The sequence below is a fragment of the Podarcis vaucheri genome (assembly GCF_965113315.1).
Source record: "Podarcis vaucheri genome assembly, chromosome: 8".
Lineage (NCBI taxonomy): Eukaryota > Metazoa > Chordata > Lepidosauria > Squamata > Lacertidae > Podarcis > Podarcis vaucheri.
In genome coordinates this window covers 90,112,887-90,138,288 of record NC_138766.1, presented here as the reverse complement: position 1 = coordinate 90,138,288, position 25,402 = coordinate 90,112,887, and the positions used below count along the sequence as shown (strand labels likewise).

Below are 25,402 nucleotides of genomic sequence, written 5' to 3'. Positions count from 1 at the left end.
TCACTGAAACCTGGTGGGATAAGTCCCATGATTGGAATGTAATAATGGGGGGATACAATCTATTTCAGAGAAACAGACCAGACAAGAAAGGAGGAGGAGTGGCGTTATATGTCAGGGATGTGTATACCTGTGAAGAGATCCAAGATTTAGATCCTCAAAGCCAAAGTGAGAGCATTTGGGTCAAAATTAAGGGAGAGAAGAATAACAGAGACCTCATTGTGGGAGTTTACTATAGATCCCCAAGCCAAACGGAGGACATAGATGATGCCTTCCTGGAACAGATGGCCAAGCATGCAAAAGGAAGGGAGATAGTAGTAATGGGGGACTTCAATTACCCGGATATTTGTTGGACGTCAAACTCAGCCAAGAGCATAAGGTCAAACAGATTCCTCACTGGCCTTGCAGACAACTTCATTGTCCAGAAAGTGGGAGAAGCAACAAGAGGAACAGCCATTTTAGATCTGGTCCTAACCAATGTTGATGACCTGGTTAGTGGGGTAGAAGTGGAAGGATCATTAGGCGCGAGTGATCATGCTCTTTTGAAGTTTACTATACAGCGGAAAGGAGCAGCCAAGCATACTAGGACTCAATTTCTTGACTTTAAGAAAGCCGACTTCATAAAACTTAGGGAAGTGCTGTGTGAGATCCCATGGACAGTAATACTAAAAGGAAAGGGAGTTCATGATGGCTGTGAGTTTGTTAAGAGGGAGATAGTAAAAGCACAACGTCAGGCAATACCAATGAGACGGAAACATGGAAGGTGCCTAAAGAAGCCAGGGTGGCTATCTAAAAAACTTTTAACTGAATTAAGATTAAAAAAGGATGTGTACAAAAAATGGAAAAGGGGGGAAACCACCAAAGAGGAATTCAAACAAATAGCCAGCACATGTAGACACAAAGTCAGAAAACCTAAAGCACAGAATGAACTCAGGCTTGCTAGAGAGGTTAAAAGCAACAAAAAAGGCTTTTATGGGTATGTTCGTAGCAAAAGGAAGAACAAAGAAACAGTGGGGTCACTCAGAGGAGAAGATGGTGAAATGCAAACAGGGGACACAGAAAGGGCTGAACTCCTCAATGCCTTCTTTGCCTCAGTCTTCTCCGATAAAGAAAACAATGCCCGACCTGAAGAATTTGGAGCAAATGATTCAGCAAAGGAAACACAGCCCAGAATAACTAAGGAGATAGTACAAGAATATTTGGCTAGTTTAGATGTATTCAAGTCTCCAGGGCCAGATGAACTGCATCCAAGAGTATTAAAAGAACTGGCAGATGTGATCTCAGAACCACTGGCAGTCATCTTTGAGAATTCCTGGAGAACAGGCGAAGTCCCGGCAGACTGGAGGAGGGCAAATGTTGTCCCTATTTTCAAAAAGGGGAAAAGAGAGGACCCAAATAATTACCACCCAGTCAGTCTGACATCAATACCAGGGAAGATTCTGGAGCAGATCATTAAGCAAACAGTCTGTGAGCACCTAGAAAGGAATGCTGTGATCACCAATAGTCAGCATGGATTTCTGAAAAATAAGTCATGTCAGACTAACCTGATCTCGTCTTTGACAGAATTACAAGCCTGGTAGATGAAGGGAACACAGTGGGTGTAGCCTACCTTGATTTCAGCAAGGCATTTGACAAGGTGCCCCATGATATTCTTGTAAAGAAGCTGGTAAAATGCGGTCTTGACTATGCTACCACTCAGTGGATTTGTAACTGGCTGACTGACCGAACCCAAAGGGTGCTCATCAATGGTTCCTCTTCATCCTGGAGAAGAGTGACTAGTGGGGTGCCACAGGGTTCTGTCTTGGGCCCGGTCTTATTCAACATCTTTATCAATGACTTGGATGATGGACTCAAGGGCATCCTGATCAAATTTGCAGATGACACCAAACTGGGAGGGGTGGCTAACACCCCAGAGGACAGGATCACACTTCAAAACGACATTGACAGATTAGAGAACTGGGCAAAAACAAACAAGATGAATTTAAACAGGGAGAAATGTAAAGTATTGCACTTGGGCAAAAAAAATGAGAGGCACAAATACAAGATGGGTGACACCTGGCTTGAGAGCAGTACATGTGAAAAGGATCTAGGAGTCTTGGTTGACCACAAACTTGACATGAGCCAACAGTGTGACGCGGCAGCTAAAAAAGCCAATGCAATTCTGGGCTGCATCAATAGGAGTATAGCATCTAGATCAAGGGAAGTAATAGTGCCACTGTATTCTGCTCTGGTCAGACCACACCTGGAGTACTGTGTCCAGTTCTGGGCACCACAATTCAAGAAGGACACTGACAAACTGGTACGTGTCCAGAGGAGGGCAACCAAAATGGTCAAAGGCCTGGAAACGATGCCTTATGAGGAACGGCTAAGGGAGCTGGGCATGTTTAGCCTGGAGAAGAGGAGGTTAAGGGGTGATATGATAGCCATGTTCAAATATATAAAAGGATGTCACATAGAGGAGGGAGAAAGGTTGTTTTCTGCTGCTCCAGAGAAGCGGACACGGAGCAATGGATCCAAACTACAAGAAAGAAGATTCCACCTAAACATTAGGAAGAACTTCCTGACAGTAAGAGCTGTTTGACAGTGGAATTTGCTGCCAAGGAGTGTGGTGGAGTCTCCTACTTTGGAGGTCTTTAAGCAGAGGCTTGACAACCATATGTCAGGAGAGCTCTGATGGTGTTTCCTGCTTGGCAGGGGGTTGGACTCGATGGCCCTTGTGGTCTCTTCCAACTCTATGATTCTATGATTCTACGAAAACCACAGAAAAATGGAAGCACTTGACAATACAAGATAAATAAAAGGCTCGCCCAGCAATAAATTTTAATAGGCACCAAGCCCTCCCTACACCTACTGAGAGATGAGCACTACCATTACTTAACCCAAGGTCTGTGAAGGCAGAAAAATCTGTAGGCAAAAAAACCCCCAAAAAACTGACTGAGATGTACGGTATCCCAGTGTTGGACAACCACACTGGGAAACAACAATATTGGACAAACAGGCCAAACCTTACGCCAAAGAATAAACGGACATAAATCTGACATCAAGAATCACAAAACAGAGAAACCAGTAGGAGAACACTTCAATCTCCCAGGACATTCTATACAAGATCTCAAAGTAGCTGTTTTACTACAAAGGAATTTCAGAAATAGACTGGAAAGAGAAGCTGCTGAATTGCAACTCATTACCAAACTTAAAACCATGGAGAGACCTGGTCTGAACAAAGACATTGGATTCTTATATCATTATCCATGACTAAGCCATTTTTCACCTTCTCACCCCTTGCCTTTTCCTGTAAGACCTATTACAGTCGTTAAGAGTCGTCAACAGGCTCATCTCAGCTATCTGCCAATCTCCCATTCCCACCACCCTTCTGAGTAATACCCCTCCCCACCTTCTCACTATATAGAAGGATCTGGCAACTTCTGTTTCAGTGTATCTGAAGAAGTGTGCATGCACACGAAAGCTCATACCAAGAACTAACTTAGTTGGTCTTTAAGGTGCTACTGGAAGGAATTTTTTTATTTTGGTATCCCAGTATGTCTCTCTGGGAATAGCATCCCATAGACTGGGGAGGGGGAGACCTCTGAAAAGGCCTCTACCCTTCCCTTGGGTGGGACACACAGAGAAGGGCCTCTGATGCACATCAAAGGATCTAGGATGATTCACATGTAAGCTATACTGTTTTGTCATATGAGAGCATCATTGGTCCTGCTAGCAGATACGGAGTTGGTGAGTCTTCTCCATGCTGCTGAGAGGTTGGCTATTAGCTATAACTGGAGAGGGGGAGAGAAGGACCCTTTGTTGGATGCTAAGAACTGGTTTGAGGTACAGATGACAAAAATGACCAGATATTATTGAAGTCAGATAATAATAATAATATGATAATAATTTATTATCTATACCCTGCCCATCTGGCTGGGCTTCCCCAGCCACTCTGGGCGCCTTCCAACAAAATATTAAAATACGGTAATGCATCAAACATTAAAAGCTTCCCTAAACAGGGCTGCCTTCAGATGTCTTCTAAAAGTCTGGTAGTTGTTTATCTCTTTGACATCTGAAGGAAGGGCGTTCCACAGGGCGGGCACCGCTACCAAGAAGACCCTTTGCCTGGTTCCCTGTAACTTGGCTTCTCTCAGCGAGGGAACTGCCAGAAGGCCCTCAGTGCTGGATCTCAGTGTCTGGGCTGAATGATGGGGGTGGAGACGCTCCTTCAGGTATACTGGACCGAGACCATTTAGGGCTTTAAAGGTCAGCACCAACACTTGATGAAGATAGGGGGAGAGATAATAGGTTTGTTGGAAACGGGAGCATACTTGCACTGTACTGGAATCTGAAGGTTCCAGATTCCCTTGAACCACGTATGGTGTGCAAGGTGAAATTAAGCTGTGAAGGAACATGAACAAAGTGACTGCTGGAAAGAAACACAACTGTGATTTTCCAGTGCATTTCAACTTTGAGGTCAATCCCACCTGCAGGGTAGTCCTTGCAACTTAAATCAGGGGCTGTGGAACCTATGGCGTTCCCGATATCATTGTACTCCAACTCCCAGCATGGCCAACGGTCAGGGATTAATGGAGCTGGAAGGCTGGTATGATGCTCTGGTGGGTATATTTTGTGTAACTGTGTCCTGTATCAAGTGTCCTGTAAAGAGAAATGTCTGCTTACTTTCTGTGCTTTCTTAAGGTGTAAGAGGAACATCTCTTTTCACAGTTTAAAGGATTATCAGGAGTAGGGGATTGGCTCCGTGTGTTTCCTTTGAGTCCAGTTCCCCCTGCCCATCACCTTCCAGTTGTGAAATTTAACAGCTGCAAGCTGGTTGTTGTTATGGTTCAATCTGCACTACAGGAATCGTGAATTCATCATTCTGGTCTATAAGATACGAGAGTGCATTTGTATTTTCCCCAACAGTCTGATCATTCAGAGTGAAATTCCCAGGTGTCAAAAAAGGTTATTTATGTATGCTACTACTGCGCGGCACTGTGGGTTAAACCACACAGCCTAGGACTTGCTGATTAGAAGGTCGGCGGTTTGAATCCCCGCGACGGGGTGAGCTCCCATTGCTCGGTCCCTGCTCCTGCCAACATAGCAGTTCGAAAGCACGTCAAAGTGCAAGTAGATAAATATATACCGCTCTGGCAGGAAGGTAAACGGCATTTCCGTGTGCTGCTCTGGTTCGCCAGAAGCGGCTAAGTCATGCTGGCCACATGACCCAGAAGCTGTATGCCAGCTCCCTCGGCCAATAAAGCGAGATGAGCGCTGCAACCCCAGAGTTGGTCATCACTGGACCTAATGTTCAGGGGTCCCTTTATCTTTACCTTTACTACTACAGCCCGTATTTTGTTAGTCCCAAAATGGAAAACGAGTGAGGTCCCAACCAAAGGAGAACGGCAACTTAAGCTGACAGAATATTCTCAGCTTGCAGACTTAACATATACAATAAGAGAACAAGAAGTACATACGTTTAGGGAAGATTGGAAAATGTCTATTGAATATATGGGAAATAATAGTGTGCAGCTGAAAATGTTGGCAGCATTAAGAGAAATTCAACAGTGTTAGATAGAGGCTAATTTGTACCAAGTTTTGATGGATGCAATAATGGACTACTGAATGGTTTAGTTTTTGTAAAATATGCAGGGATTTATGATATGTAAAATGAACCATGGAAAGAGAAGAAGGGAAGTCATTGATATTTTAAGGATGTTAAAATGAGTATTTTAAATTGTAAAACAGAAAATTTAATAAAAATAAGAGAGTGAGAGAGAGTGTGTGCATTTGTAGCTGTGTGCAAATGTTTACCTTCAAAGCATGGGTTTTCATTATAGTTTGTAGTTGTTGGTTTCACTAACAAAATGTTCAGGGGGAGAGGCCCCAAATTTTCAAAGTCAAGCTCCATAGCTCAGGAGCATTAATTGGCATTAATTGGCGCACCCAATATCGATGCGAAAGTAGAGCACTGGCAAAGGTTGACACTTATGTTTCCAAGGATGGCTTTCGAAAGAACTTTTGATTATTATTATTGCTGCAAAGTCATTGACCTCTTTCTTTCTTTCTTTCTTTCTTTCTTTCTTTCTTTCTAGGCACACAACTCAACAAGAGACCAACAAAACCATCACAACATGCACAAATGCCATCCGACAGCTGTCTGAGGTCATCAGAGGTTCTTCAAGGGTAAGTGGCCTTTGAAATGGTTTCTGACAAAGTTGTGGAGGGTGACAGCACAATCCTATGGCTGCAAAACCCAGGAAAAATGGAAATTCCATAAAGGAGCTGGAAGGGGAAAGCAAAGGGGTTGTAGTCAAAAGAGATCTTTATTGATCCAGCGCATTTCAGATCCTTTGAATTTCTTATGCACAGGAAAGGGAGAGGCAGCACAACTACACGCTAAATCTCTGTTTCTATGAATGTACCCAAAGAAGGACCAATAGGCTCTCTTTGAACTATCCCATTACTTTTTGTTTTGAATCCTATGTATGCCTTACTCAGAAGTAAGTCCTGTTGATTGGGATTTACGCACAAGTCAATGTGCACTAGACTGCACTCATCCATATTTTTGAAGCATATTTCCCCGCACTTTTAAGGAAGGAGGCTTCCCAGTGATTCCCCCTCCCCCACAGGTTCCTTGTTTTAAGTCATGCTCTCCTAATAATGAGCAGTTTCCAAGATTCCTGGTTTTATTTCTGTATCTGGCCTCAATTTTTGCACAACAGCATTCATTTTAAAAAGTAACTAAATTTAAATAACACTTTGGAGTGTAGAGACTTAAGCAGCAGAACCTGTACATTTAATTGCACCTAGAGAGACAGAGAGAGAAAGCCTGTTGAGTTATAGCCAACTAAGTTCTACCTTGAGTAGATCCATTGAAATGAATGGACCTGTAAGTCATATCCATCACTTTTAATGGATCTGCTCTGAATATATTTAATATTGGATACAAGCCATTGATTTAAACTTCAAGTAGTTCATTTGAAATGGAAGACGGAAGCATCAAACATTGAAAAATGGCAGAAGTAACAGGAAATTGGGACATCCATGTTTAGATCTCCTAGTTTTTCATTTGTTTTTAATTCCAATAGGCAGCTGGATTGGGACTGCATGACAGTTCCCAAATCCTTTCGAAGTTTCTGTTTTCCTCATTAGGAAATGTTTACAAGTGCACAATTCTGCACTATGATATCTTAAGATGCCAAGGCAGTAACTGCTCAACATCTTAAAAAAAAACCTAGACAACATCTTAAAAAGTAGAGACATCAGTCCGTATAGTAAAAGCTATGGTTTTCCTAGTAGTGATGTATGGAAGTGAAAGCTGGACCATAAAGAAGGCTGATTGCCGAAGAATTGATGCTTTTGAATTATGGTGCTGGAGGAGACTGCAAGAAGATCAAAATTATCCATTCTGAAGGAAATCAGCCCTGGGTGCTCACTGGAAGGACAGATCCTGAAGCTGAGGGTCCAATACTTTGGCCACTTCATGAGAAGAGAAGACTCCCTGGAAAAGACCCTGATGTTGGGAAAGATGGAGGGCACAAGGAGAAGGGGACAACAGAGGACGAGATGGTTGGATAGTGTTCTCAAAGCTACCAGCATGAGTTTGGCCAAACTGCGGGAGGCAGTAGAAGAAGTGCCTGGGGCGCTCTGGTCCATGGGGTCACGAAGAGTCGGACACGACTAAACGACTAAACAACAACAACAAATCTTAAGATGTCAAGGCAGTAACTGCTCAGCTCTAGTAAGGCTATTTAGGGTTCAACTGCTACTGTGCTGCGCCAGTTTGGTAGATGTTTTATGGTACAATTACATCCAGGCCAGATCCATACACTAGATCATGCTTTACATTGTAAGTTGTGTGTGAGAGAAAGATAAATCAATCAACAATGCTTTAAGCAGCCACTCCAGGTTTCTATTCCGGACATGTGTAACAATGTCTTCTGTGAGCAGACAGCTTTTGGAGGTCTTAAAAAGAGAAGAGCAATGGCTTTATCAATGGGAAGAGAGCAAAACAATGAATTCCATCCTCCATTCCACCCCTGGAAAATGGAGCCAGGTCCATGTGGCTCAGATCAGGGGACCCTTGTGGGAAAAAATAATTTAAATATGGAGATGGGTGTGTGTGTGGAAAGCATGAAATTTAGGGACTGAGATCATCAGTACCATCGTCTTCATCTGTTTATGCGCCTGCCACTTTTCTACAAAATTGTGCTCAAATGGCCCGCAGTATATCAAATGAGCAATATCTAACAATTCAGAATATATTAGAAACAATTATATTCATACATACAAAAAAATCAATCTGTGCAACCTTTGTTAAGCTAACCTAATTTAACAGCACAAACTAAGAAACACGCTATAAAACAATACCAATCTACCAATATAATTAAAGAACGGAAACTAAACAGAAGAGAACATGATCCCCATGCAAAAACAGAGGAATATCGTTCAAAATATCATTCTGTTCCAGACCATGCATCTGTATAAAATATTTTGGTTGCAACCTCCCGCAACTCATAGCCCTTGTGTGTTCAGCTTATTTCTCATATTCGTCTTATTCCAGGGAACCTTCAGAGTTCCTGAATGGATGCCTCTTTGGGGTGGAAAATCTAATTTCAATATTGAGGGTGTTCTGGCTAGTCTGTGCAGATATAGGACATGTCTCTCGAAACTGTGCAGTTGTAACCAGCAGACACCCTATCAAGATGGTGAGGAACATCAAAAGAACACGGTAGTTCATCCTAGTAGGGCTAGAATTTAAAGACTCAGTTACCAGGTATTCCAGAAACCTATTCATAAACTCTTGGTCTGGGAATCAATTGCAGGGATTATTTTCATGTCAGGATTCTTGTATCTCAACATTTGGATGAATCGCTTCATTTCCCAAATCAAGGGCATCTGGATGAACGGAATTTTCCTGGACTGTGGTCAAAGTTTGGTGGCTGATAATGGAGTTTAGTGTCCCGTACAATGATTACCGGGGTGGAGCCAATCTATGATGGCAAGGACGTCCTGATGACCAGCGCTGCAGTCTCATAACTGCACTGTTCCAAACTTAAAAATGGAGAGCGTAATGCTGGTGGTCAACAAAAGAATTTTAAAGACTCTCTCAAGGTTGGAGAGAGGTCCCTGTTAGATAGAGGCTAATTTGTACCAAGGGACGCGGGTGGCGCTGTGGGTTAAACCACAGAACCTAGGACTTGCTGATCAGAAAGTTGGCGGTTCGAATCACCACAATGGGGTGAGCTCCTGTTGCTCGGTCCCAGCTCCTGCCAACCTAGCAGTTTGAAAGCACGTCAAAGTGCAAGTAGATAAATAGGTACCACTCCGGTGGGAAGGTAAACAGCCTTTCCGTGAGCTGCTCTGGTTCGCCAGAAGCAGCTTAGTCATGCTGGCCACATGACCCGGAAGCTGTACGCCAGCTCCCTCGGCCAATAAAGCAAGATGAGTGCCGCAACCCCAGAGTCGGTCACGACTGGACCTAATGGCCAGGGGTCCCTTTACCTTTACCTAATTTGTACCAAATTCAACACAACAATTAAAGTGTACAACATCTTTTGCAAATGCATTTTTTTCTTCTTCTCCAAATGGTGCAGCAGGCGATTGGATTATTAAGTTACCAAACGGAAGCTCGGGTGAAATAAAATGAAAGATTTCTTCTTGTGGTCTGTTATCAAGACGCAGGAAAATTGGCCGGAGACTTCCAGAGACGTTTTCTGTGGCGCAAATTGGCTCCAATGGGAAGTCAAATGAAGAGAGAGAGAGAATAGTTCCTGGTACTCTTATGTCATTACCATCAACACTGGCAGCACGGCAAAAACAAAACAAAATATAATTGGAGCAAGACCAGCTAGGAGAGAACATATTTTTTTTATTTTTTTTTTGCAAATAAATGAATTTTGAAAGTATGGTTTGCAGAAGAAGTGTCAGGGAACTGCCATCAGAGGCATGGGAGAAGGAGAGGGTCTCTGATTCTGCAGGGGAAGGTCCAAGCGCTAGAGGGAGACTCAGCCGGGAAGAAGGGGAAGAGAATGAGTGTAACACCAGGGATCCAGGAGAGCAACGGGACAGGGAGGTGCAGGGGCTCCAGGACTCTTCGTTGGAAGTTAGCGAGGAGAGCCCAAGCACCCTGCTGCCCACGCCCACCCTGCGCAGGAGACTCCCGCGCAGTGAGAGGCGGAAACGATTGGGCGTCAAACAACTCTTATGTTGGCAACGCTTTAAGAAACACCCACAGACAGATTCTACGAGTGACTAAGGGCAGCCACGCTGAGATGGGCTGTGCAGTCCGGAGGGTTTAACCAGGCAATCTAATGCTCAAACGGAGCAGGATTACGCACAAGTAACTCCCAACCCATTATAAGAAGGAAATGTTAATATTCTGGCATGAGGAAGAAGTGTGGTCCTCTGTCTTGGCATTCCATAATACCTTATGGAGCCTCCTACTAAATTCGTATAACAGATCTACAATGTTCCACTCTCCCCTCTTTCACCTGCATCACCCTGCTGCTGCAATCATTAAACCTACAAATTGTGATGTGAAACCTACAATCTTTCTCCCTCAGAACAAATAGCCCAAGTGGGTACCGGTTGCTGAGCCTCGATGTTCCTCTTGGGGAATTTCCGAATAGTGCTCCAAAACCTCTCTCTCATAAAGCTTCTGATATCATGAGACACCATCTGTTGATTTAGAGCTTTTCAGTCTGTCCCTTCTGAATGCATTATGTTGTGTACTGTTTGTTTCATGTGCTGAGAGAGAGAGAGAGCAATGATTCTTCCCCAAAAGGATTTGCAAAGCCATCTGAGGGATGCTATGATAGTGCAGAGGTGGGAAACCTGTTTTCTTCTAATGCCGTTGGACTCCAGTGGCCACCACACCTGTCCAGGAACCATGTTGGCTGGAGCTTATAGGAGTTGGAGTCCAACAACATCCCTGGGCTTGAGCTTCAGGCTGTGTAGGATGCACCCAGATAGAGCTCTGCGAGTGCAGCTTTCTCCCGATTGAAGTGCAGAGTGTTTGAGGACTAGGACATTCACAGGGAAACCAAAATGCTTGTTTACAAAGCTATTGTACTACCAACCTTGCTGTATGCTTGTGAAACATGGACCACTTATAAACGCCATCTCCAACTCCTCGAAAGATTCCATCAACGGGGTGTCTGAAAAATTCTACACATCACTTGGGAAGAAAGGTGAACTAATTCCAGGGTACTGGAAGAAGCAAAGATCACCAGTGTCGAAGCGATGATTCTTCAACATCAACTTCGTTGGACTGGTCATGTTGTGCAGATGCCTGAAGTTTGTCTTCCAAAGCAACTACTCTATTCTGAACTTAAAAATGGAAAGCGTAATTCTGGTGGTCAACAAAAGAGGTTTAAAGACTCTCTCCAGGCAAATCTAAAGAAATGCAGTATAAGCACCAACAACTGGGAAACACTGGCCTGTGAGCGCTCCAATTGGAAAACAGCCTTTGCCAAAGATGTCATGGGCTTTGAAGACACTCAAACTCAGGACACAAGGGAGAAGAGGTGCTAAGAGGAAGGCATGCTTGGCAAACCCTCACCGTGATCAACTCCCACCTGGAAACCTACTGTGGAAGGACGTGTGGATCCAGAATGGGCCTCCACAGTCACTTACAGACTCACTGTTAAAGCTGTGTTCATGGAAGACATGGCTATGAGGGATCGCCAAAGAAGAAGAAGAAGACCCAGATAGAACAGGTTGCACAACACAAGAGCTACCAAGCTGCAAGTTACTTACAGTTGTCATGATCCCTCTAGAGATGTGTTGGATGGGATGGTTGGATCAGGAGGAAAAGTGGAGGTCAAAGTGCTGGAGTCTTATGGCTCAAGAGAGGGTAAAAGCAGATTGGGAAAGGCTTCTTCAGGTCCCCAGGATGACCAGGAGTTAACCAAGAGAGAGACTGGAAGCCTATGTGTCAGGAAACTGACATCAGGGCAGAAGGAGAAGGAGAGGCTCTCCGACTCTGCAGGAGAAGGTACTAGCACCAGGGGGAGGCGCAGCTTGGTGGAGGGGGAAGGAAATCAGAGTAACACCAAGGATCCAGGAGAGCCAATGGAGAAGGAGGGGGAAGGGCTCCGGGATTCTTCCCTGGACGTCAGTGTGGAGAGCACTGGCCCTCCACTACCCACACCCTCCCTGCGCAGAAGGCTTCCGCGCAATGAGAGGCGGAGAAGACTGGGTGTCAAACAGCTTTTATGTTGGAAAAGGTTTAAGAAACGCCCACAGACAGATTCTGCTAGCGACTGAGGCAGCCACACTGAGATGGGCTGTCCAGTTAAGACGGTTTAACCCAGGCAGTTGAGCTCCCAAACGGGGACAGTTTACGCACGAGTAACTCCAATCCACTACACTATGGTTCTCAGACTCTGTCCCCCTGAGCCACACTTTGGGAATAAACATTTGCTCCTTCCACCCCAATTTTATATATATTTTTATTAGTTTTTTAACATAACATTTTCAACAATTATTAAACATACTTTTATATCTTATACAATTTTTTGACTTCCATCAATCACATCTGAAAATTTTCCAATCTTTTTCACTTAATTTACATTTCTTGCTTTCACTATTACATTTAAATATCCTAACTGATATCTCTCTTCTTTCTGTAGTCCTACTAGCGTAATTTGTTGATTACAGTTGCTCTTCAAATAATTCATATACTTCTTCCAATCTGGTCCCGCAGGTTTCGAATCCTTCCTGCCATTTTGTCCAATTCTGCGTAGTCCATCCATCCTAATTTTTTAATTGATAAAAAAAAAACCTGGAAGGTGGGGTGGAGAGAAAACAACTCTTAGTAGTGCTTGATTTCTAACATAGAACACAACTACTTTATAATATGACCGTGGTACATCAACGCAAAGAAGCCTTTCTCCTTTTTGATCTTTCACATTTGTTGGAGTTGAAAATCCCTGTCCCATATCTATCCACATTCTGCAAATAAGAAGTGTTACTTTGATGCTGTGCTATACGACACAATATTAGTAGTTCTATAGGTGGCCTGTTTTGCTGGGATGGCAGAGAGACGGGGACTTGGAAGGCCGCCATAGATAGTTCTATTCTGATTTGTGTTTGTTCTAGGAAGTTAGTTTAAACCGCTAAGAACTGCCGTGCGACATTTGGCGATCAGAATAAGCTCTCCATCGGATTTCACACATCTCCAAATGTAGCAACATAGTTCCCAACAGTTTGGATGTACCAAAATGGAGATTTAATTAAAATTGTTGAAACCCCAAGATAAGCACTTGTGTGAATAAACATATTTTGAGACTTAAAAACAAAATGAAACGCAGAAATAGAATTGCATGTCAATATGGTTAAAAAAACAAACATGGGAGCCTGGATTGCTCCAGAAATAGACCTGCCCATCCTTAGTTTTAAAGAGGTTCTGGTTAGGCTGAAACATAGCTGGTGCAGATGTTGATAAATACATCAGAATAATTGTGGTTTAATTGTGTCTCAAGCAACATGATGGAAGAGAGAACACAGTCGAAGCAGAGACTGGTTAATAATCCATAATTTGGAGACTGAGAACGTTATGAGTGCACCAGAACAGTGTTGTTGTGGGAAATGTTTTTGCAAATTAGATTAATTCCAGAGAATTAGAGCATGCAAACTAGCTCTGGCCCTGCGGTTGATGAGTTCTAACATGGCTCTTTGTGTTTGACAAGTCCTGTGATGAGATTTCCTGGGTTGCTATCCAAGACTGGATAATAGTTACAAATCCTGGTAGGAAATGCATCTCTAAATTACAGATAATAGAAACCATCATCAGCATTGTCAGCCTGCTGAATCAATAGATCATTTTGTTTCCGCTTTGTTTGGTTTCTTTTCTTGCACTGTCAGATATCGATCTCCCCGCAGCAGCCAAATAAATAGCAATTTTCAAAAAACAAAACAAAAGCATTTTTATAATACATTGGCTAAGTAAAAAAAAAAATGAAACTTTGAATGGCAATTCTTTAAGTTGTTTTCATTGTACAATGTAATTATTCAGCAAATTTTGCATATGTATCTACAGTGGTACCTCAGGCTAAGTACTTAATCCGTTCCGGAGGTCCGTACTTAACCTGAAACTGTTCTTAACCTGAAGCACCACTTTAGCTAATGGGGCCTCCTGCTGCTGCCGCGCTGCCGGAGCACGATTTCTGTTCTCATTCTGAAGCAAAGTTCTTAACCTGAAGCACTATTTCTGGGTTAGCGGAGTCTGTAACCTGAAGCGTATGTAACCTGAGGTACCACTGTTGTTTTAATTCCCACTTTGCTGGGAGGAAACCATATAGTAGATGGCAAATGAGCTAGCAGTTACAAGAACATAAGAAGAAACAGCTGGATGCGGCCAAGAAAGGCAACAACAACAACAACAACAACAACAACAACAACAACAACAACATGAAACACAAGGAAACTCAAGGAGACCCTCTGGGGTAGGTTAGGTTGAAAGTGAGTGACTGGTGAAGATGTCCAAGTCAGGATTTGAACCCCGGCCTCCCAGGTCCTAATCTGACACTCTATCTAACCACTATCCCACACTGGCTCTCTAGACAAGCATGCCACTCCCGGCCACTTTGGAATCAAGACTTCTTATTTGTCTTGCTTACAGCCATACTGTGAATGGCTTGTTTACCTTGCATAGCACAAATGTATTCATCTTCTGATGCCTCATGGCAGAGAATATGTGTCTGATCAGTTTCCTTCAACGGTGATCATGCTTTACTTGCCAAGGTTCCCTGCCCTATTCAGCACCGGTGCAATGTAAATGAAATCAGTGTTTCTTCCCCATCTGTCTTCGGGAGCGGCATCCTCTAAATGCATTCAGAAACAGCTTCGACAACGATTTGACACAATCTCTCTGCGAGCGCCATTCAGGCAATTGTGCTTTCGAGATTCTCCACAGTAGAGTTTCTTCAAGCTGCATAGAATGGAATTCCCTTGTGTGTGCGTTCACTCAGGAGCTGGAAAAGGAACAAAATAATGTGGTCCAGTTGCACAATAACATCACTTCTTCACACACACACACACACACACACACACACACTTGGTCCAGACAGGCCTATATGATGCCTCTCAATCATGGCTCAATTTAAAGTCAGTTTAAAATACACTTGCCAATAATAATGATTAAAAAAAAGATTGGTTTTGTTTATAAATCACTTCCCAGGAAGACTCTGAAAGCAATTTCGCATTACATTATTATTGTTGTTGTTTAGTCGTTTAGTCGTGTCCGACTCTTCGTGACCCCATGGACCAGAGCACGCCAGGCACTCCTTTCTTCCACTGCCTCCCGCAGTTTGGTCAGACTCATGTTTGTAGCTTCAAGAACATTATTATTATTATTATTATTATTATTATTATTATTATTATTATTATACCACTCCTTGTGCAAAGGATAGCTTAGTTGTAGAGTATGAGACTCTTAATCTTAGGGTCATAGTTTTGAGCCCCAAGTTTGGGCAAAATGATTCCTGCATTGCAAGAGAGAGACTGGGAAAGTGTGTGTGTGTGTGTGTGTGTGTGTGTGTGTGTGTGTGTGTGTTTTAATAATTTTATAAGCTATGTGTCTTTGTTTCTTAACTTAATCCTTTTACATTGCTTTGTATGATTTGTGGTATTTTATGTATTGTGATTCGCTGCTATTTTTATCGATTATAGATGAGCAATTCTTTATTGTAATAAGTGTAAACTGTCTAATTATTACTTGCTAATGTTTAATTTTAGTGTTTACTTTTGGATTCCAATGCATTATTGCATATAGCTTTATTTGGTATAAGTTGTTTATTTTAAAGTTGTTGTGACTTTTTATATAGGATCTGATTATTACTATTAGTGTTGATGTTTCGTTATTAATTTTGTGTGTGTTGGAAGCCGCCCAGAGTGGCTGGGGCAACTCAGCCAGAGGGGCGGGGTATAATAATAATAATAATAATAATAATAATAATAATAATAATAATAATAAAATAATAATAATAATAATAATAATAATAATAATAATAATAATAATAATAGATGAATATTGGATGTGGTGAATTCTGTGCCATGCTGCAGCTTCAGCCTAATATCAGCCCAGTGCTAATGTAATAAGTTTGAGGGTCAAGGGGCCTTAAGAATTTACTATCTCCGGTTAAGTAGTGGCAGAAAAGCAATGTCCTGTTATCTGCTAATGATGCTTGTTGATCTTCTTGTTTATCTTGTGCAGCAAGAACGACTTCAGTTGGACCGGCTGAAGAACCAGCTCTCTGATGCCATTCAGCGATATGGAATGGTGCAAAAGGTGATTATGAGCCTGTATCTGAAAAAAATAAATAAGCTGAGTTGGAATGGGTAGGAGTCCCTTTCCAGGGGGTTTCTGAGTGATCACAATATGATAACTTTACCCGGAGGGTTAAGAGGAAGGAGACGTGCAGAAAAGTCGGGACCAGAAACAAGCAAAGTGGTCTAAGAGTAGCCAAGAAGAGGCATCCGAGGCAGCATATTGGAGGCCAACAGTTCAGAGGGAGGTAAAAAGGTAAAGGGACCCCTGACCATTAGGTCCAGTTGTGGCCGACTCTGGGGTTGTGGCGCTCATCTTGCTTTATTGGCCAAGGGAGGCAGCGTACAGCTTCCAGGTCATGTGGCCAGCAGGACTAAGCCGCTTCTGGCAAACCAGAGCAGCGCACGGAAGCGCCTATTTATCTACTTGCACTTTGACGTGCTTTCGAACTGCTAGGTTGGCAGGAGCAGGGACGGAGCAACGGGAGCTCACCCTGTCACAGGGATTCACAGTGCAAAGAAATGGCCAAGGATTTCAAATCTTCCTAAGACAGGAACTTAGCCTAAAAGAACCTCTCAACTTGGAAGCAAGTTGCTGAGATTGAAAGGCGAACTCCAAGGCGAAGGCTTTGCATAGGCAAGTAGAGAGCTGCCCTGATTCCCTGGCCTGCTTCATGTCACACTAAACTGTGGATTCACGCCAATGCATGGGCTGCTGGAGAGGAGGTCCTGGGTAGGTTTCCGCTCATAGTCTATTTGCCAAGCCAAGCTGCCGTTTAGCTGAATGAAGCAGAGTGGCAAAACAACATGGCCGGAGGGAGCGAAGCTAGTGAAATATCCTTTTCTGGAGCCTTCATAATCATGAATATCACTCTGGCAATGAGGATCTTTTGTACATTTCCCAAATTTGGTCCCCTTTCTTAGTTCTTCATCTAACTCATCTCTGGCAACTACCTATGGTTCCACCTCAACAGAGTGTTGATCACTTTCCATTCTGCACGAACCTGTATATTACAGTAGTTCCTATTCCAATTCCTGCCAGAATTCTCCTTATTTGTTTAGGGTTGTGTCCAAGAGTGCCATTCTGCTTGCACAGAAGTCAGCAGAGATCCTCTCCCTCCTGATAGAACCTTTTTCATGTATGCAACAACAGCAGCAAGAATACTGATCGCAAAGTATTGGAAGACACAAGATTTACCCACCTTGGAAGAATGGCAGATGAAAGTGATTGACTATATGACATTGGCGGAAATGACAAGCAGAATTCGTGACCAGGGAAAGGAGACTGCGGAAGAAGATTGGAAGAAATTTAAGATTTATCTTAAGAACTATTATAAACTTGATGAAGTTTAGAATGTCGAGATTTTACAGAGAGAAAGGGTTGCAGTAATATAAGATCAGATTAAGAAAGGACTATGATGAATTAGGACGGGAAAAAACATTTATAAGTTGCTATAAAAATTTGGACATGAGGATGCAGAAAGGGGAGGTATGGGGAAGTCCGAGGAAAGAAGTCTATGAAAGGACATTTTGAAATTATATTTGTTTGTTTGTCTGTCTTTCTTTTATGTTTGTTTGTTATAAAAACTCTTGTAAAACTAATAAAAATTTTATAAAAAAAAAAGAGAGATCCTCTCCCTCCTCTCCTCTTCCTTTCCCCCACAAAATCGCCTCCAGAGGATTGAGGAACACTCCAGAGCAGTTCATGGAGTTCAGGGAGAGAAGAAGGGGACATCCCATTGCATGATTTGAACCCTACGTGTACACCATTGGACACAGCCATGATTGTTTACCCAATTATCACCCTTTTCCTCCAATGAGCTCAAGGTGGTGTACATGATTTCCCCCTTCCTCTTTTATCATTACAACATCCCAGTGAGGGAGGCTAGGCTGAGATGATGGCTGGCCCAAGGTCAGTGGTTCTCACCTGTTGAGGCTTGAGCTGTTTTATTCCCTTCCTGATCATAAATTTGGATTAGCGTATCTGGAGAGAATGTATTCAATGACACCAGTCATTGGTGTCATTGAATACATTCTGCAATTCTCGTTTCTCTCGTTCAGCCATGCATGTTCCATCAGAACCTACACAGGCGGTTTTCCACCTATATATTTATTTTTAATAAATTACAATGTGCCAAAATTATCCATTGCATATTCCCCCTCCCTGAGTGGCCTGGTTGTGTCAGGGAGCTGTTGTTGAGTGGCAAATTGCTATTTCACCACACTCAGGGCTGTCACTTTTTAAATGCATGCTTTGCTTTTGATAACCCTGTCGCCCTTGAAGTTAAAATTACTTCTGATTTCTCAAAAGGCCTACCCTTTCAAAGCACTCCCCCCTTTCCTAAATTATAGGGTTAGCTCATCCCCCAATATTCCTTTCTCTCTGTGTGTGTGCGCGTGCGCGCGTGTGCGTGCATACATGCACACACAAGTTTCTAATGCAATTCAGTTCTGACCACTAATTCTGTTATTGTATTTCCAGAAAATCGCTGAGAAGTCAAAAGCTCTGCTTCCCAAGGGACAGGGTAATAGGAAGCAGGTAAGCACAGAATTTGTTCAATGTATTTTGAACCGATATGCCAACCTCTAATTTTCTTCTTGGTATCACGCACCAAATGTTTAGTAAGGTGCAAAACATCTCGTTGAAATCCCTCCCTTCTCCTGCATTGCAAGGACTTCCAGATTTTTTTATCCCTCTCTGTATCATCTTGACCTGCAAACTAATGAAAGTGGGTGTGTGGGTGTGGATTATTTGAGCCATAGAACCTGGTGGATGGTCCTCCAGAAGAGGCTGGGGAGAAGGCCAAATTGTTGGAGCCCATCAGCTTTGGAAAGATGGGTTGTGTCTCTTTCGTGGCATTTTCGGTCATTCTGGGTGAGCTCTGTGGGTGAAGCTGAGCCCAGAGGTCTTTATAGTTATAACTATGAAGTCTTTATAATTTGCAGCACATAGAATAGCTGAAAACTTCAATAAGATGTGGCAATGACCACCACTTTAGGCAGCTTTAACTCAGGTAGTGTAAGGCTCATACTCACCAACATTTCTCAGATGAATATAGGGACATTTCTCACTCCCCCACACAACTGATCCTCCTTGACCCACCCCCATTTTTAGTGTCCCTCATAAAAGGAATTCCTATCAGAAGAAGGGTGCATGCTATCAGCACTGCACCAATAGGACACAGCAAACACACCCTCTACCGCCCTGAGAAAATCCCAGTTTTATTTTATTTTATTCTTTGGGAGATTTACCAAAAGGAAACACACACAGCAATCAATTTTGGAAAGGGGCAAAATTAGACACAGATGCACAAAGCTGCTGCTATTATTATTATTATTATTATTATTATTATTATTATTATTCCCCACCCATCTGACTGGGTTGCCCCAGCCACTCTGGACCGCTTCCAACAAATATAAAAGCATAACAAAACCTCAAACATTAAAAACTACCCTGTACAGGGCTGCATTCAGATGTCTTCTAAAAGTTGTATAGTTCTTTATCTCCTTGACATCTGAAGGGAGGCCATTCCACAGGGCGGGCGCCACTACTGAGAAAGCCCTCTGCCTGGTTCTTTGTAACCTCACTTCTCACAGTGGGAGAACCACCAGAAGAACCTTGGAGCTGGACCTCAGTGTCTGGACTCAGCGACGGGGGTGGAGATGTTCCTTCAGTTATACTGGGCCAAGGCCATTTGGGGCTTTAAAGTTCAGCACCAACACTTTGAATTGTGCTCAGAAACATACTGGAAGCCAGTGAAGATCTTTTTAGGACCGGTGTTATATGGTCCTTGTGGCCGCTCCCAGTCACCAGTCTAGCTGCCACATTTTGTATTAGTTGTAGTTTCTGAGTCACCTTCAAAGGTAGCCCCACGCAGAGTGCATTGCAATAGTCTAAGCAGGAGATAATAAATTTAATACTTATAGTTAACATAATATAGGGTGAAGATGTTTACTGTTGAATGACATAACCTCCTGCAACATGAAGCCACGCCAGATCTTTGAGGATGGTGTGGTGTTAAGTAGATCCAGTGTGTTCTGGATAGGATAGGAATTGTAGTCCAAAAACAGACCCATATATCCTGTTGCCCCTGTTAAAGGGTAGCAGTGTTTCTGACTACCAGATGCTGGGAGAGCGCTCTTGTGTTTGTATCCTGCTTGTGGCGTTCCAGTTGAAAGAAAAAAATAAATACATGTGGGTTCTTTTCTGTTGAGACTTTTAAAAAAGGATTCCATCTCTGTGCCTTTATGCTTTTCCATGCATGCCCATCTGCATCCATTATCCATTCTTGATTTCCCATTTTTTATATATATTTTCCCTCTTCCTTCCTCCGCAAAGCAAAATAAAGCAAGGGAACTGAAGGCTTTGAAAGCTGCCGTTAATGCACCATTACTGTTGATTTTATTTTCTCTCATGTACAACAGCCAGGGACTTTGCAAAGCACAGCTCCCCACAGTACCAGTAATTTTGGTGCATTGTGCATCTATTGAAGCAGTAAAGTTAACATCCTGTATAACAAATGCAAGAGTCCACATTTATTCTGAGGTGGGAGACAGCTTGCCGTTCCTTGGAGACTGTGAGCCTGAATGTCTCTCCGCCGGTGTTCATGAAATGTATTGCTTTTTCACACAATGGGGGGGGGGGAGTTGGGTTCGTTTGTGTCATAATAGGTCCCAGCTGGTCCCTGGACTGAAAAGGACCAATTGATATCACTCGAGAGATGGACCGAAGACATATGTTGAACAGTTTGCCGTCTGCGGTGAAACTGACCTAAGTCTTGAAGTGTAAATAGACAGAGTGACTCTTTGCAACCCAAGTCTTTCATCTTCCTGGGAGGCTCAAAGAATGGGAAGAGGAGACTGAAAGGAGATAGGATAGCCATCTTCAAATATCTAAAGGGCTGACACATGGGAAATGAAGCAAACTAATGGATTCAAGTTATAAGAAAGGAGATTCTGGCTATATAAGAGGAAGAACTTTCTGAAGGTAGTGTTTGGATGGTCGTCTGTTGGGAATTATTTAGCTGTGATTGCTGCATGGCTGGTTGATTAGACTAGATCAGGCATGTCCAATGGGTCAATTGCGATCAACAGGTCGATCACCGGTGTGTTCCAGGTTGATTGCTGGATGAAATAAATATTGAGGGGAAAACTCAACAACTCTTGGCAACCCTCCCCCCAAAAAGCTCAAAAACTCTTGGCAACGACAATGGGTAGATCACTGCCAGTATTATTTTATTTTTAATACTGGGAGTAGATCACAGTCTCTTGGGAGTTGGATGTGCCTTGACTAGATAAATCTTGGGGTACCCACCAACTCCACAATCCTAGCAGCATATCTTGTTGACATCCAGTAAAGCTAAACGTTGAATGAATCCGGACAGGTGGAAGAAAGTCCTTCTTCACGCAGTGCATAGTTTAAACTGCGGAACTCCCTGTTGAGATGCGTCCAAGGAAACGGGGGCAATTGGCAGGCCCCCAGCTGGCTCCAGCCCACCTGCTGGTTGCTGGGCGATCTCTAGTCCTTGGATCAGCATGTAACTGTGACTCAAGCTTCAGCATCCTTCAGAAGCTGAGCACGCAAACCAGCAGAGTAAACTCTTTGCAACAGAAGGGCAGACAGAGGCTGTGTATAGCGTATTTACAGGCATTTTATTCAACATCAGGACAAAGGGAAAACCATGTCTTCTCCCCTTCGTGTCCAAGCAAGCAGCATAAGCAAAAGCTATTGCTAACGGAAAAATCCAAGGGCTCCCTTGGACAAAAAAACAAGGACACCAGCCAGGAATACCAGAGCAAAACAGCAGTCAGTAGGCTTGATCTTTATTGAAGACTGTCGCGACAGGACTCCCACTTGTCACCAGGTGAAACAAAATGGAAGCCCAGAACAAAAGAAGACCCCAACTTTTATTAGTTACTTATCCCCCAAACTACACCCCTAGAACTACATCATGACTACATCATTCACACATCACAAAAAGGAGGGGTTGAGGGAGGAGTTGTGGAGGTAACCTGAGTGTCTTGTCACCGGGCTGGTTCCTCCTTTCCCCCTCCCCATGAGTCATTTCCAGAGGACAAAGGGGAGCTGGCAGTTTCCTGCCCCTAGAGGGAAGATCTGATCATTGTCCTTTGTTTCAATCCATGTTGAATCCACTCCCATATGCAAGTCCTTTGTGACCTTGATGGTCTTCTGTCTGGGACCATCAAGGTTGTCATGCCAACTGGGTAGGGCTCCTGTGTATGTGCTGGTACGGTTAAGGGATTATGGCCATCCTGTATCAAACCATCGCCCTTTGATAGTCCTTCCTTCATGGAGTAAAATAAAAGTGGACCGGTGTAAATCCAATGTATGGTTGATTTACTATGAATTTATAGCAGAAACGTCGCGTATGTTGTGTGTGAGTGTGTGTGTGCGTATCGTGTTTGTACAAACTGAATGATTCGGGGGAGGGGGTGTTCCTGCAACACTATGCACACAACAGAAGTTCCCAGCAATCTGTGCTGGAATGTAAACAGACATGTGACATACAACAATTCCACATATCTGTTAAGGTGGAACGGAATATCGTAAGACTCCCACCCACAGGAGGCAGCAATGGTCACCCACGTAGATGGTTTTAAAAGAGGACGAGAGAGATTCGTGGAGGAGACGGCTATCGATGGCTATTCTGCCTCCACAATTGGACGCAGCGATGCTTCTGAATAGCAGTTGCTGGAAGCCGCAAGAGGGAAGAGCCAGTGTGGTGTAGTGGTTAAGAGCGGTAGTCTCCTAATCTGGGGAACCGGGTTCGATTCCCCGCTCCTCCACATGCAGCTGCTGGGTGACCTTGGGCTAGTCACACTTCTCTGAAGTCTCTCAGCCCCACTCACCTCACAGAGTGTTTGTTGTGGGAGAGGAAGGGAAAGGAGAATGTTAGCCGCTTTGAGACTCCTTCAGGTAGTGATAAAGCGGGATATCAAATCCAAACTCCTCCTCCTCTTCTTCTTCTTCTTGTGCTCGAATCCTGTCTATGGGTTTCCCACGGGCAGATATCTGGTCAGTCAGCATGAGAACAGGATTCTGGACTAGATGGACCAGTGGCCTGATCCAGTAGGTTCATCTTACCTGCTTAAGGGTGCTACATAGTGCAGGGGCAATAGCAGAAAATGCCGGGGACAGAGGATTTTAGGGACTGGGCGCCACACCAGGGAGGAATTGTGTGCCATTGGTTAGGGCTGGGCTGACATTGCTGTGCTTGTCCTGCAGACGATGATCACAATGTGTGGTGTGCTGCCTTCACGCAGAGCAATTGTGGATTTGCTGGAGGGGTGGCGAAGGGAGAGGTGGTGACTGAGTGACTGCGATTCTCTCCGCAATCCACATGAACTCTCCTCTTCCCTGTCTCTCAACCAAAGCTGCCTCTGCGACGGCTTTAAATCAAGGCTTTCCCCCTGCCAAAAGAGGTCACACGGTTACCGGAGAAATAAATGGGAAGCCTCATCTGGCCTGTCATCTCATTTCGATGTGAAATGCAGCATTATTTTAATACCCACAGAGATGGATTATGGAAGGGGAGGGAAATTGCATTCTCCTAAACCTTCTTTGGCGATGGCATTTGTAACATGATTAAAGGTGAGCGCTGCCAGGCCTGCTTCCCATCCGGTCTCTTCCTCTTGCTTTCTCCACTCCAAAAAAAAAAAAAAAAAAAAAAACCCTGAAAGGAGGTAATAATAATAATAATAATAATAATAATAATAATAATAATAATAAAATTTATTATTTATACCCCACCCATCTGGCTGGGATTTCCTAGCCACTCTGGCCGGCTTCCAACAAAATATTAAAATACAGTAGTACCTCAAGTTACAGACACTTCAGGTTATAGATGCTTCAGGTTACAGACTCCGCTAACCTAGAAATAGTACCTCAGGTTAAGAACTTTGCTTCAGGATAAGAAAAGAAATTGCACAGTGGTGGCACAGCGGCAGCGGGAGGCCCCATTAACTAAAGTGGTGCTTCAGGTTAAGAACAGTTTCAGGTTAAGAACGGAAATCATCTAGAACGAATTAAGTTCTTAACCCGAGGTACCACTGTACAATAGTCTGTCAAACATTAAAAGCTTCCCTAAAGAGGGCTGCCTTCAGATGTCTTCTAAAAGTCTGGTAAAAGTCTCTTTGACATCTGGTGGGAGGGCGTTCCACAGGGCAGGCACCACTACCGAGAAGGCCCTGTGCCTGATTCCCTGTAACTTGGCTTCTCACAGCTAAGGTAACCCCTTAGGCCTCAGAAGGGGACATAGCGGCCTCAGAGAAAGGGCATGGACGCAGCCAGATGCAATCGTAGAGCCCAACCCCCAGAAATGCAAGGAACACAGCTAAAGGATCCCGGCAGATGGTCACCCAACCTCTTCTTTGAAACCTCAGAGGAAGGAGAGTGGGGGAAGCCACAGCTCTTGGGATATGTGTGTGTGTTTGGACTACAGTTCCCATTATCCCTGGTCTTTGGCCATGCTGGTTGGAGAGTGATGGGAAGGAGCTGCAATTCAGCAACATCAGAAAGTCTGTTGGCTCCCTGTGCATTTCCGAACCATATATTCATGGTCTGAAAAGAGATGGTCAGGCCTGTGGCCATGCAGAGCTGAATGTGTCCCATCAGATGTCAAGGAAATAACTATCCGACTTTCAGAAGACCTCTGAAAGCAGCCCTGTCTAGGGAAGTTTGAAGTTTTATTCTGTTTTTGATGTTCTGTTGGAAGCCGCCCAGAGTGGCTGGGGAAACCCAGCCAGATGGGCGAGGTCGAAATAATTTGTTGTTGTTGTTGTTGCTGCTGCTGTTGTTATTCCACCTTTGTAGACACCAACCTCCCACATACAGGACTCGAGAACTGTAAGTCACCCCACATGTTTGGGTGCCTAGATTCCCTGCCGCTGCCTTCTCCTGCCTTCTTCCTTTTAATGCTTCATTACCATTTCCTCCTGCTGCTCATTTCCCTTGCCTTCATTTCTAGCTCTCCAACTCCCAAAGCACCCCGCCCCTGGCATAAACCCACCGGAGAAAGATCTAAGTTTGAACAGATTCCCCTTTAATCACCGTTTAACTTGTTAAAACGGAATCTCGCCAGAGGTAAAGTTCCCCAACCTCTCAAGAGCTCCCTGGACATCATTTGAA

At 43.7% G+C, this 25,402-nt stretch overlaps 1 protein-coding gene across 1 annotated transcript in view; it reads left to right on the top strand.

The window, feature by feature from the left end:
- The window catches only part of TSNARE1 (t-SNARE domain containing 1), a 409,645-nt gene that overhangs the window by 225,740 nt on the left and 158,503 nt on the right, over positions 1 to 25,402 (top strand). Inside the window, exons 5-7 of the mRNA XM_082235920.1 lie at positions 6,075 to 6,165; positions 16,202 to 16,276; positions 18,737 to 18,793. Coding sequence (XP_082092046.1) covers positions 6,075 to 6,165; positions 16,202 to 16,276; positions 18,737 to 18,793 — 223 coding nt within the window. The remainder of the gene's footprint in view (positions 1 to 6,074; positions 6,166 to 16,201; positions 16,277 to 18,736; positions 18,794 to 25,402) is intronic.